At 42.4% G+C, this 13,697-nt stretch overlaps 1 protein-coding gene across 8 annotated transcripts in view; it reads right to left on the bottom strand.

Annotated features, from left to right (window-relative positions):
• Positions 1-13,697, bottom strand: part of LOC118385489 (microtubule-associated serine/threonine-protein kinase 3-like) — a 158,710-nt gene that overhangs the window by 7,181 nt on the left and 137,832 nt on the right. For all 8 annotated transcript variants that reach the window (XM_052521471.1, XM_035772665.2, XM_052521470.1 and 5 more), the window contains 14 exons: positions 13,436-13,644; positions 13,049-13,187; positions 12,164-12,296; positions 11,505-11,670; positions 7,576-7,677; positions 5,560-5,682; positions 4,863-4,975; positions 4,044-4,165; positions 3,607-3,815; positions 3,185-3,385; positions 2,176-2,402; positions 1,807-1,929; positions 1,390-1,526; positions 108-292 (listed from right to left, as the gene is read on the bottom strand). In XM_052521471.1, coding sequence (XP_052377431.1) covers positions 108-292; positions 1,390-1,526; positions 1,807-1,929; positions 2,176-2,402; positions 3,185-3,385; positions 3,607-3,815; positions 4,044-4,165; positions 4,863-4,975; positions 5,560-5,682; positions 7,576-7,677; positions 11,505-11,670; positions 12,164-12,296; positions 13,049-13,187; positions 13,436-13,644 — 2,189 coding nt within the window. The remainder of the gene's footprint in view (positions 1-107; positions 293-1,389; positions 1,527-1,806; positions 1,930-2,175; positions 2,403-3,184; positions 3,386-3,606; positions 3,816-4,043; positions 4,166-4,862; positions 4,976-5,559; positions 5,683-7,575; positions 7,678-11,504; positions 11,671-12,163; positions 12,297-13,048; positions 13,188-13,435; positions 13,645-13,697) is intronic.

A 13,697-nucleotide genomic window follows, 5' to 3' on the forward strand; every position in this document is an offset into this window, starting at 1 on the left:
GAAATATTGATTGTTTCACTGATAAACACAGCTCAATTCTTAAATGTATTTTATTGTGTACATTTAATTTATTCCATCGAATGTGAACGATTGACAGTCTATCTCACCTGACTGGTTGAAGTCGGGGGTGGGTCGGAAGGCTGCGGTGGGGGAGCGGGGGGACAGGCTGTGGGTAGGAGACCCTGGGAGACTCTCCCCAGAGGACAGGGAGCGGTTGAGAGAGGAGAAACTACGGCTGGTCTGCAGCAGAGGGGAGGGCTGTATGGCAAAACGCCTGAACACAGACCGCCGCCTGGAGAGAGAGGAGAGAAGACGACGTCAGTCTACCAGCATGAGGCCCAGAAACTCACGAGAATGTATTTGTGGTCTACACTCTAGAGAGTGTCTAATCTAAGAAAACTATCCGTAAAAATGTGTTATAACTTAAAAAAATTAAAAACAGTCCTCTCACTGTCAAATGCATTTATTTTCCGCAAACTTAACATGTGTAAATATTTGTATGAACATAAGATTCAACAACTGAGACATAAACTGAACAAGATCCACAGACATGTGACTAACAGAAATGCTAGTCCCTAATGTGTCCCTGAACTAAGGGGAGCCCAGATCCCAATCCAATTGAGCACGTCTGGGACCTGTTGGAACGGAGGGTGAAGGCCATTCACCCCAGAAATGTCCAGGAACTTGCAGGTGCCTTGGTGGAAGAGTGGGGTAACAACTCACAGCAAGAACCAGCAAATCTGGTGCAGTCCATGAGGAGGAGATGCACTGCAATACTTAACGCAGCTGGTGGCCACACCAGACACTGACTGTTACTTTTGATTTTGACCCCCCCCCCTTTGTTCAGGGGCACATTATTCAATTTCTGTTAATCACATGTCTGTGGATCTTGTTCAGTTTATGTCTCGGTTGTTGAATCTTGTTTATGTTCATACAAATATTAACACATGTTAAGTTTACGGAAAATAAATGCAGTTGACAGTGAGAGGACGTTTATTTATTTTGTTGCTGTGTTGATGATCATTGTTCTTAAACAGTGGTATAACAATGTTTATTTTCTTGAGTAACCAATAAAACCATTCATTCAATCAACAATGAAAGCCACAGTGAGATCTTTGGAATGAAAAAAACTTGACCGACAGTGGTGATGAGAGTTGTCGTTGTCTAGTAGTGACATGGGGGGGATTTTAGCACTGTTGCAAGGAGCCACAGCTACACCCTGTGGTTATACTGTATATGACAAAACCTGAAAACACTTGCTGTACAAGCTCACTAGTGACCTCTACAGAGCACACTGTATAGAGACCTAGATCTAGTTCATTGGTTCATATCTAATAATGAAATGGTTTCTCATATAGAAAACAACAAAGCCAAACATGAAATGCGTGCCTTTCTTGCGTCTTCTCCTTCTTGGGCTTCTTGGTGCGTCGGATCATCTTGCTCCTGCAGCTGTTCCTCCTGGCAGGCCCTGTTTTGATGGAGGTGTTCTCAAACGGTGTGGTGGAGATGGCCACCTTACTGCCACTCTGGAATGGAAGCAGATACATGGACACGTAAGATAAACTGGCCCAAAATTAATTAGCTCCATTGTGAGAGTGTTAAGTTAGAAACAGGGTTGGAAACAAAATAGTTGGCTGGACTACTGTAAATGAAATTACTGGTAGATAAACAGTGTGCGCTCTATCATAGAAATACCTTTCAAATATACCTTATGCTTATACGATTACGTCGCTCCCCTTTGTGGACAATTGTTACTGGCAGTTACAGTACATCTGATGAAAGCTTTATATCCAATGGTTCTCTGACCTTGAGCAGCAGTTCCACCACCTCAGTGTGGACCAGGCCGTGGACCGGCTCTCCATTCACATGAGTGATGAGGTCACCAGCTTTCAGCCCCGCCTTCAGGGCCGGACCCGGGTCCTCCACATTCTAAACACATAGAAACACAGTTAGCTACTTGTATCTATCATCACTCAATAATGAGATCATATTGCAGTACAAAAACAAAACATTGTTTCCCACAGTACAGGTTTAATTGAATACAGCCACTTAACATATTATTCAATATCCAATGACACGGATGAAAGTGACCAACAGAAATGTACTGTATTACCGGCACTTCATTAGTTATTTGACTGTGTTTGTCCCAACATGGTGAAACAACGCTGTTCTTACTAAGACCGTGTGGTAGACAGTGTAGACGTCGCGGTCGCAGGCGTACACCGGGATGGCCCGCAGCGTGAAACCAAACTTCTTCCCCGAGCTGTGGATGATGATTGGCTGCCGAGGGCAGATGACGCAGAGGGAGGAGTCTCGGCTGGGGGAGGAGTCACGAGAAGATGGGTCCGAGGAGAGGGAGTAGGGGGATATGGGGCTGGCCAGAGGGGATTCCCCGAAGATATCTGGAACAATAAGACGGACAAATAAATGTCATTATTTTGAATGATTAAAAATGGCTGTAAATATCACAAAGCATTTAAGATAACTGGAAGAATGAGAAAGACATTTCTAATGATATCTGTACCAATATGAGACACACATTAACGAAAGGCATTTTACTAGGGGAAATAATGTGGCCATTGTGATACAATCAAGAGACTAATCTGGGAATCTGCCAGATAGGGTGAAAGCTAAATAAGTGTTGCCATAAAGTTTTTTTTGAATAGCACACCGTCAATTTGAATTCTAAAAATTCTTCAAACCAAAAACCCAGTGGAGGTTCATTTAAAGGTAAAAACACAGACAAGGACCGCTACTGTCATTTCTATTGACCTGTTTTCCAGTGGCAATCCCCTCAGTACCCAGATGTTCCTATAAAGCCTGGGAGCCATGAATTACTGTGTCCCTGCTGGGAGTGAGCCCTTAGGGATTTATTCCCCTCCCAACAGTGGAAGGGCCTCTCAGCTCACCACCGAGTTAGTGGCTCCTCTTCTGGGCTACTGCGCACACAGCCACTCCATAAACTGGAGCCTCATCCCAGCAGGAGCTGTGCCAATTTCACACAGATCTTTCATCTCGGCATCTTTCATCTCTTTCACACTCCTCTCTCGAAATCCATCGCTCTAATTCTAATTATGTGCTCACGCTTACTCCTCATCCTGTCCTCTAACCTCCTCTAAATCGAAATGCTAGAGATCACAGGGGTTGTGTGTGTGTGTGTGTGTGTGTGTGTGTGTCCTCTCACCTCCAGGGATCATGAGGGAGAGGGCACTAGCTGAGACAGACTTGGAAACTTTGGCAACACCACCATGCTTATCCCCATGTCCATCGGGCTGCAGGCCGCCATGCTGCCCTCCCAGGTCCATGGGAGTCTTGGAGGAGGAGTCAGGGCTGTCTATGCCCTCATCCCTGGAAGGAAGCGGGTCCAGGTGCTCTGAGAAACTACCTACAGACCAAAGAAGAACAGGATACAATTATGTCCAAAATGTTCCATACATGTTTTTGTTACAATCAAGCACATTAAAAACCTTGAACCATATCATAACCTTTTTTTTTTAATACCAGTTGAACCCACAGTCTTAAACACCCAACATGATGGCAATATCTAGCATTATCCCTACATCTTCTACCAGCTCTAACCAGTGCTCTAGGCCCAGGCCTCCATACCAGAGAGAGTAGCCCCACTGTGCGTGCTCCCGGGGGTGGTTGCGTCAGCCTCGTCCTCTCCGACGGAGAAGGCCCCCTTGCTGGGGTCCCTCAGGACCAGGGACTCCTCATCTCCGTCCTCTGCCGAGATGGCAAACTTGGGGAGGAGGCCGGGGGGGCGAAGGCCCATGCTAGTGCTCTCTGTGTCTGAGGATCGGGACAGGGAGTGCCTGAGGGGAGAGAATGGAAATAGGTAAATATCAACCACCCTCAGAAAAGAAACATTCAAAACATACTAGTTTACTGTATTATAATTGTTGTACTGACTGATTGGGTTATGCATTGCAATTGTAATGGTGATGAGAACTGAATGAATAGTGAACCAAAATATGTGTGAAAACAATAGATGGTTATTAATCAGAGTTTGAGTGTAACAGAAGGGATATTGTGAAGCGTACATTTCAGTGAACTCCGGTGTCCAGCTCAGAGAGTTCACAGTCAGAGAGCTCTCACTCTTCTTCTCCTCCGTCTCGCCCTTCTCCTCCAGCTGGCCACGGGACAGGTCCAAACTGCTGTACACCTACACACCACACAGACCGAGAGACAGACACACAGACAGAGACCTTACAGACTGTCCTCATAGAGGAAAAACAACTACTGTACACCTAAAGACATCACTCATAAATATATCCATTCATAGTATGAAAAAGTTGGGACAGACCTTGATACAATAGAAAACAGGCAGTGATTCCAAAATAGCGGTAGCAGCCACTGCTTAGACTGCTAGGCTGTGCACTATAAACTGGTGGGTTGTGGTGGATCACGGAACAAAAACTATTCCTCAGCCATTCTCCTGCCTTCGAAGGCACATTGTTTTCAGAGGCAGAGCATACTGCAATGCAGCATAACAACGCGCACGTGTTGGCATTGTGTTCTACGTTCTCCCAAAATAGATCTGATTTGCAGCAGAACATTTATGCAAAGCTGAGACTTACATTGCATGATGTAGGGGATTGGGGTAAAGATGCATAGCATGTCTTATGGACCAAACCAAGTCTGTTCCATATGAAATATTACATGTTGAGTTAACACTGAAAGCATTCCAGATGTTGGTTTGAGCTACCATCCGTTTCTGTTTATGTTGATACACAATTGGCTTTCCATCATACGGAGTGACATGGAAGTGTGCGAGCAGTGATGCCTTGAGTGAACGCTTTGTGACTTACCGAGAGAGTGAGAGAAACAGCGAGACAGCGAGAGAAAGAAAGAGAACACACCTTGGAGAACCTGTGAGAGCAGGAGGAGAACTGTCGTAGCTCCACATTGAAGTCTTCATCATTCGTATCCTCCTCCTCCTCCGTCTCCAGGTGATGGTACCTATCTGATCGAGCTGTGGGGGGAATTCTTTTAAACATTTTGAAGTAGCTGTATTCTATAGTATAGATTACTGTATTTTTTAAGAGCAGGAAGTAGACTAGACTCACTGTCGAAGTAGCTGTATTCTATAGTATAGATTACTGTATTTTTTAAGAGCAGGAAGTAGACTAGACTCACTGTCGAAGTAGCTGTATTCTATAGTATAGATTACTGTATTTTTTAGGAGCAGGAAGTTGACTAGACTCACTGTCGAAGTAGCTGTATTCTATAGTATAGATTACTGTACTTTTTAAGAGCAGGAAGTAGACTAGACTCACTGTCGAAGTAGCTGTATTCTATAGTATAGATTACTGTACTTTTTAAGAGCAGGAAGTAGACTAGACTCACTGTCGAAGTAGCTGTATTCTATAGTATAGATTACTGTATTTTTTAAGAGCAGGAAGTAGACTAGACTCACTGTCGAAGTAGCTGTATTCTATAGTATAGATTACTGTACTTTTTAAGAGCAGGAAGTAGACTAGACTCACTGTCGAAGTAGCTGTATTCTATAGTATAGATTACTGTATTTTTTAAGAGCAGGAAGTAGACTAGACTCACTGTCGAAGTAGCTGGTGTCGTCCTCTGACTCCAGCTGAGGGATGAACTCAGCCTTCTGTCTCAGCAGACTGTCCCAGTCCAGAGTGTGGAAGAACTGGTGGTGCTTCACCTCATACGCACCGCCTGAGGAAGGATGCACAAACACATTATGAACAGACACATATAACCTGACAGAGCTTGAGAGAATCTGCAGAGAAGAATGGGAGAAACTCCCCAAATACAGGTGTGCCAAGCTTGCAGCGTCATACACAAGAAGGCTCGAGGCTGCAATCGCTGCAAAAGGTGCTTCAACAAAATACTGAGTAAAGGGTCTGAATACTTATGTAAATGTGCTATGTTTTTTTTGTTTTTAGCTTTGTCATTATGGCGTATTGATGAGGGGGGAAAACTGTTTTAAATCCATTTTAGAATAAGGTTGTAAACGTAACAAAATGTGGAAAAAGTCAAGGGGTCTGAATACTTTATGAATGCACCGTACGCACACGCATACACACAGTGGTGTAAAGTACTTAATAAAAATACTTTGAAGTACGACTTAAGTAGTTTTTTGTTGTATCTGTACTTTACTATGTCTTTTTCAGACAATTTCTACTTTTACTTAACTACATTCCTAAAGAAAATAATTATCTTTTTACTCCATCCATTTTCCCTGACACCCACAAGTATTTGTTATATTTTGAATGCTGAGCAGAACCGGATAAGCGTGTTCAATTCACACGCTTATCAAGAGAAGATCCATGGCATCGCTACTGCCTTTGATCTGGCGGTCTCACTAAACACACACATGATGTCTAAGTGTTGGAGCCCCTGGCTTTCTGTACAATACAAAAAAAACAAGAAAATGGTGCCATCTGGTTTGTAGTATTTTACTAAGTGACTCTCACTTGAGTCATTTTCTATTAAGGTATCTTTACTTTTACTCAAGTATGGCAAATGGGGTACTTTTTCCACCTCTGCATACACAAACAGACTCACAGAGATGGACAGAGATGGACACATCTTGCACTTCTGGGGTCCATTCAAGACAAAAGTTGACATTGGACAAGCGGTGCCACTGCCCCAACAGAAAAAGGAAATGCAGAGACGCTAACATTTCATCCTCTTTTTTTACTGGCCAGCACCCAAAAGTGACATCACCAGCCATCAATTATGCAGTGCAATTTCCTGCCGGTGACCTTTGAGGAAGAGACGGAGTGCCGCCGATGAATAGCTCGACCCCAACCTCTGGAGCTGATGAATACAGTCCTGTATGGCCTGCTGTGCAGGAGACAAAGGCGGCGTTCCAAATGGCACCCTATTCCCTTCGCGGTGCACTACTTTTGACCAGAGCCCTATATAGCAAATAGGGTACCATTTAAGACACGGTGGAGAGCCCCGTGGCTTCATCTCAGGTCAGGGACAATGTTTATGATTCGCAGACGCTGAAGATGCGTGACCTTGCCCGGGTCGACATTCGAGGTGGCCCGGGAGGAATTATTGTAATTGGGGAAAGGAAGAGGTGAGGCAGCAGGGTTTTGTGATAAACTGTTCCGCCCATTAGTTTGATCCCATCTGTCCAGCCTTGTATCTTTAAATAACGGGCTGTGCTGAGAAGGCACCAAGAGAGTTATGACAATAACCACTGTCTGTACCTGGACAGTTTTAACTGAGGGGAGAGGACGCTCCCTGGTAGGTCATAACTGTTAGTAAACAGGCCGTCATTGAAAATAAGAATGTGTTCTTAACTGACTTGCCTGGTGAAATAAAGGTCAAATAAAAAATAAAAATAAAAACCTTTGAACACCTTCAACCTCTAATAATAGAAAACATTTCATTTCCTGTCCCCTGTGCTGAGTTTCAACAAATTAAACGTAGCCCCAATAAATCCAATCTTTTGCCTGACTCACATAAATATGGGGCCGACTAACCGTAATCTGCTTGGTGGATGTGAAACCAGGCCAGCCTATCACAGCTTGGTTTGGTAGAGTGAAAAAGGTATTTGTATGTGGCATGTGTTGTGCACAATTTGTGCCTTACCTGTTCCCATCCTCTCCAGAGGGTTCTGTCTGAGTAGCAAGGTGATCAGCTCCTGGGAGTCGGCAGGGGGAGCATCTTCTCCTTCCGGCCAGTTGATCACATCTTGGAAATGACAACACACTCAGTTAGTACTTAGCAATATTCCCATAGAAACACACACCGAGTTAGCTAGCCATTAGCACTATCCCATAGACAACACATACGGAGTTAGCAGTTATCCACATTCAACAGTCAATCTGATTAATGCATGTCATTGAGAGTTTCCTCAGACAAAAGGGCATATTGTTATTCACACCATTGAGTTTGGAAATTGGCGATCTTCACTCCCTCAAGGATGAGATGAAATTCATGATTGTCTGTTCTCCAGTACTGGAATAATATGTATTATATCCAGGTCTGAATTTTTTAAAAATAATTACAATGCCTTCAGAAAGTATTCATACCCTTCGATTTATCCACGTGACTCGTTTCAGGAAACTGGGCGTATGTCGCGCCATTTTTTTTATTTATTTTTATTATCAAAATGCGTTTTTAGGCAGAAATGCCTTCTGGAACATGTGAACTTCATGTGCCTTAATAATAAACTTGTATGCAATCTGTAAATATGAATAAAATGGTTAAATTACGAGCCTAGTTGTTTAGCCACAGAAAAAGACAACAACCATCCCGCCTGAGATAATGAGTAGGTTCGACATGCAGAGACATGAGTTGGAATTGATCTGCCATGTAGCTCGCTGCTGTCTATAACATGAGCTGGTCAGTATGTGTAGGCTTTCTAATCTGCTAACACTGCATACATGTTGCTCTCCACTTTCTGGAGAACCGAGTTTAAGGCAGTGGAATTAGAGTATGATAGCTAAAGGAGATGGAGATAATTCTGCCGTTTGATTGCAAAAAGAGAACTGTTGTATAAAACACCCGACTCTGGATTATGTCTTCAAACTAAGGGTAACCATGGCATCCGTGAGAGAGAGGGACAAGCGTCCATCCATGTTAACGGGTAAGATAGTCTAGCTAGCTACATTTTCAGATATGATATTTCTCATTTTGTCAGAAAAGTCGTTATCATTTCAAGTTAAGTTAGCTAGTTAGCTAACGTTAGCTGGCTGGCTAGTTAGCTAATGTTACGTGTATGATCTGTGTAGTAATATTATTCATATCTCAGAGCCATTTGCATTGCTAGTTATAGCCTAATGTTAGCTGGCTCAAATTTAACCTGGTTGGTTATCTACCTGCAGATTCATGCAGGGTAGTAACGTTATAAAATGGGATTATGGTTAATTGTTTAGCTTGCTAGCTAGCTACAAGTCTAAACAAAAGACTACATTAGACAAGTAACTATTTCAATAGAATGTTCATAATGTCACTGCAACAACTGTCGATAGACGTAGCTGGTAATCGCAGAATAATTCACGAACGCTCAACACCCATTGAATAGGGCCTGTGTCACTAATCGTTGGCATAAAAACGTCAGTAAATTTTTGCCAACAGCACATTTGCAGTCACCAACGCTCTAGATAACGTTAAAAAAAAGCCTAACCAGTTCTGCTAGAGTGAGTCAAATGGTCAGAGACCATTTCACATGTATGTTCTGAAGCCATTCCAGCGTTGCTTTGGGGTCATTGTCCTGTAGAAACGTAAGTCTTTGCCCCAGTCGAAGGTTGTTTGCACTCTGAAGCAGGTTTTCATCAAGGATTTTGCTCTATTTGACCCCATTGATTGTTTCCTCTATCTTTACCAGTCTCCCAGTTCCTTGCCGCTGAAAAACATCCCATCCTCATAGCATGATGCTGCCACCACCATGCTTCATGTTAGGGATGGTGTTAGACAGGTGATGAGCCGTACCTGGTTTTCTCCAGACAGGGCTTTGCATTCAGGCCAAAGAGTTACATTTTTGTCTCACCAGACCACAAAATAATTTGCCTTATGCTCTCAGTCTCTCAAGTTCCTTTTTGCAAACTCCAGGAGTGTCATGTGCCCTTTTTCTCAGGAGTGACTTCCGTCTGGCCACTCTCCCATAACGCCCAGATTGGTGAAGTGCTGTAGAGACGGTTGTCCTTCTGGCAGGTTCTCCCATCTCAGCCAAGGAACTCTGTAGCTCTGTCAGATTGGTCATTGGGTTCTTGGTCACCTCCCTGACCAAGGTCCTTCTTGCCCGTTTGGTCAGGATTGGGGTAGAGTCTGGGTAGTTCCATATCTTTTCCATTTCCCAATGACCACTGTGGTCTTGGAAACTTTCAACACTCTAGAAATTGTTGTATACCCTTCCCCAGATATATGCAGTGGTGTAAAGTACTTAAGTACTACTGTACTTAAGTAGTTTTTTTGGGGGTATATGTACTTTACTTTTTATATTTTTGCCAACTACATTCCTAAAGAAAATAATGTACTTTATACTCCATACATTTTCCCTGACATCGAAAAGTACGTGTTACAATTTGACAGGAAAACGGTTGAATTCACACACTTGAAGAGTGAGTGAGAACATCCCTGGTCATCCCTACTGCCTCCGATCTGGCGGAATAACGAAACACAAATGTTTTGTTTGTAAATTATGTCAGTGTTGGTGTGCGCCCCTGAATATCAGTCAATAAAAAGAGAAAAAAATAAAATTGTGTCATCTGGTTTGCTTAATATAAAGGAATTTGAAATATTTTGACTTTTGATACTTAAGTACATTTTAGCAATTCCATTTACTTTTGATACTTAAGTATATTTACTTACTTTTGGACTTTTACTCAAGTAGTATTTTACTGGGTGACTCTCACTTTTACTTGAGTCATTGTCGATTAAGGTATCTTTACTTTTACTCCAGTATGACAATTGAGTACTTTTCCTACCACTGGATATATGCCTCATCACAATTCTATTTTGGACAGTTCCTTGGACTTCATAGTATAGTTTCTGCTTTTACATGCACTGTCAACTGTGGGACATTATTTAGACAGGTGTGTTTCTTTCTAAACCATGTCCAAAAAATTGAATTGGCCACAGGTGGACTCTAATCAAGTTGTAGTGGCATCTCAAGGATGATCAGAGGAAATTGGATTCACCTGAGCTCAATGTCGAGTGGCATAGCAAAAGGGGTGGGAATACTTATTTAAATGAAATATTTAATTTTCAATAATTTAGCAAAAATGTCTAAAAACATCTCACTTTGTCATTATGGGGTACTGTGTGTAGAAAACAAGCAATTGAATCAATTTTGAATTGACAGTAACACAATAAAATGTAAAATAAGTCAAGGGGTATGACTAATTTCTGAAGGTATTGTATGTGATCAAAATATCTGTGTGTGCATCTCCATGTCTCTGTGTGTTCATGTGTGTTTGACAAGTGTAGCCTGTTCGCAAAAGTTGAAAAATAGCAGCATACGCCACACCAGTATAGACTGCGCCATTCCACGGATTTCTCTTTGGCGCCATTTTGCTCCCATTTTCATCAAATTTGGGAGTGAAGCATGAATATGCATGGTGGCCCTCAGGCCTGAGCAGCGTGGCATTCAGCTCGGCGTGTTCAGAGCCCTTTAATTAACACTGCGTCCCTCTGGCCTGCCGTGATGGAGAGCACACCAAATCTGTCATGGCAGCACATTCATTAACATAGGATAGAGGGAACACTTGGGTTTTCTGTAAACTATCATAAAGTTATCAAAAACTTGAAAAAAAATGTATGTCTCATGTCAAGCTGAATCCACACCCCCACACACCATCTGTTTTGTGCATTACATGCCTTAATCCCAAATGAATCGGAAAGATTGGCACCATCTAATTCCATACTGAATAATTAGATATTACCATTAAGGCCTGCATATGTTTGTCCTACTTAGTTATGCATTGACGTCAACGTTAAGTGCAAATTCGACTTCATTGGAACTGAGGATTCGCCCCATAAGTCAAATCCCAAGGAGAGAAGAGAGTTAGACTGACCGCTGATGACCTGCCCAAACAGTTCTTCTGGTGTGTCTCCAAAGAAGGGTACGCAGCCGACCAGAAACTCATAGAGGATGATGCCCATAGCCCACCAGTCCACAGGCTTCCCATAGCCCTGTCTCAGGATCACCTCTGGAGCAATGTACTCTGGGGTCCCACACACCTGCAGGCACAGACAGAAGGCAACAGGTATAGGCACATTATAATAGTAGTATGTTTTGGTGAAAGGTTGAGGCTGGACATTGTCACATTGGAAAAATAATAACCTGAAAGCTGTTGGTATCCAATTTCTGAACACTTCGAACAGTGTTCAGACTGAATACCATAGTTGTCATGTTCTCTGCTTTCTTGTTTTCTTTACCAAAATAAATAAATGAGCAAGAAAGATTGGCTTATACTGGCGGCAGGGTAGCCTAGTGGTTAGAGCGTTGAACTAGTAACCGGAAGGTTGCAAGTTCAAATCCCCGAGCTGACAAGGTACAAATCTGTCATTCTGCCCCTGAACAGGCAGTTAACCATCTGTTCCTAGGCCGTCATTGAAAATAAGAATTTGTTCTTAACTGACTTGCCTAGTAAAATAAAAGGTAAAATATATATATATATATATATTTTTTTAATTAAAAAGGTAGAATGTAATTCATCTCCACACAATGTACCTGTTTATCAGAGAACTCCCGGGCGTCCTTCTCTATGTGTCCCTCGTACAGGTTAGTGGTCATGTTCATCAGGCCCACCTTGGACAGCCCAAAGTCTGTCAACTTGATGTGGCCCATGGAGGTCACCAGCAGACTGGGGAAGGGAGAGAACGAGAGAAAACCATAACATGGATGCCAATGGCAGAAGATGGCGTCCGGCATTGTTGGAGCTCAGGAAACATACTAGACCCTGCAATTACATCTGCAACCCTGTACATGTGACTGTACAACTACAAAATCTCACTCAATTGGCACAATAACGTCGACCACTCAAGCGAATTTCAAAACAAATGGGTCAAGTTTGAAGTTGTCTTGGTGTGAATGAAAAATGGGGGAAGATTTGATTTATAATTTGTCAATAATAATCATGGGTATTGATACAAAATGATTTATACAAAACCAATATACCAATCAATAATATGTACAGTACATTTATACAAATAATGTACACAATGAAACATTGCTGGCAACTTTATTATGACTAACTTTAGCATTTCATAATATTAATTACCTATTTATTTCTTGTTCTTTAAATTTCGTTGCAGCCCTCCCATATACGCAACATTTTGTATTTCAATCTCTTGTTAGGATTCAATTGTGATATGCAAAGAAAGGTATAGAAATGTGACAAAATAGGAGGAGAGAGAACAATGTGTGTTTACATGTGTTGTTTTATTTGTTGTTGCTTGGATAGTGTGACATGTTGGAAAGAAATTATTCATAAAAAAAAAGACTAGTAAATCAATAAAAATCACCAGTCAGCACTAACAGATCTGAGACCAGGCTATATTCTATCTACCTTCTCAGTGACATTATCTGACCTTACTAGATATATTAGAGACTGACTTGTCTGGTTTCAGATCCCTGTGGACGATGCCATAGTTGTGGAGGTACTCTAGAGCCAGCACCGTTTCAGCAAAGTACATCCTGGCCATGTCCACGGGCAGGGGGCCCATGTTCTTCAGCAGGTTGGCACAGTCACCTCCTAATGGCACACAGAGACAGATACTCGGTTTATTGAGTTAATTCTGACATTGAAATATACTACAATGAAGTCCATTCAGCATTTGTAAAACTATGAATGATTAATCCCAACCTAAAAAGTGCATTTGGTAAAAAAATAGGGATGGACATTAACATGAACCAGTATTTCTACAGCAGTTTATCCCCCCGGGTGTCAACATTCTGTCTTCCACCAATTTGGGTCCATTAAAATAAGAAAAGGCTAGCTACCTTCCACATACTCCATGACCATGCAGAGGTGCCGTCGCGTCTGGAAGGAGCAGTACATGGAGACCACGAAGGGGTTCTCGGCGAAGGTCAGGATGTCTCTCTCCACGAAGGCCTGCTGGATCTGATTCCTCAGCATCAGGTTCTGTTTGTTGATCTTCTTCATGGCAAAACGCTGCTTGGTCTCCTTATGGCGCACCAGATACACAGCCCTGTCAGAGAGAGAGAGGCGGAGAGAGAGAGGAGTCAATATGTTCGACACATA

Source organism: Oncorhynchus keta, chromosome 6 (genome assembly GCF_023373465.1).
Source record: "Oncorhynchus keta strain PuntledgeMale-10-30-2019 chromosome 6, Oket_V2, whole genome shotgun sequence".
Classification (NCBI taxonomy): Eukaryota; Metazoa; Chordata; class Actinopteri; order Salmoniformes; family Salmonidae; genus Oncorhynchus; species Oncorhynchus keta.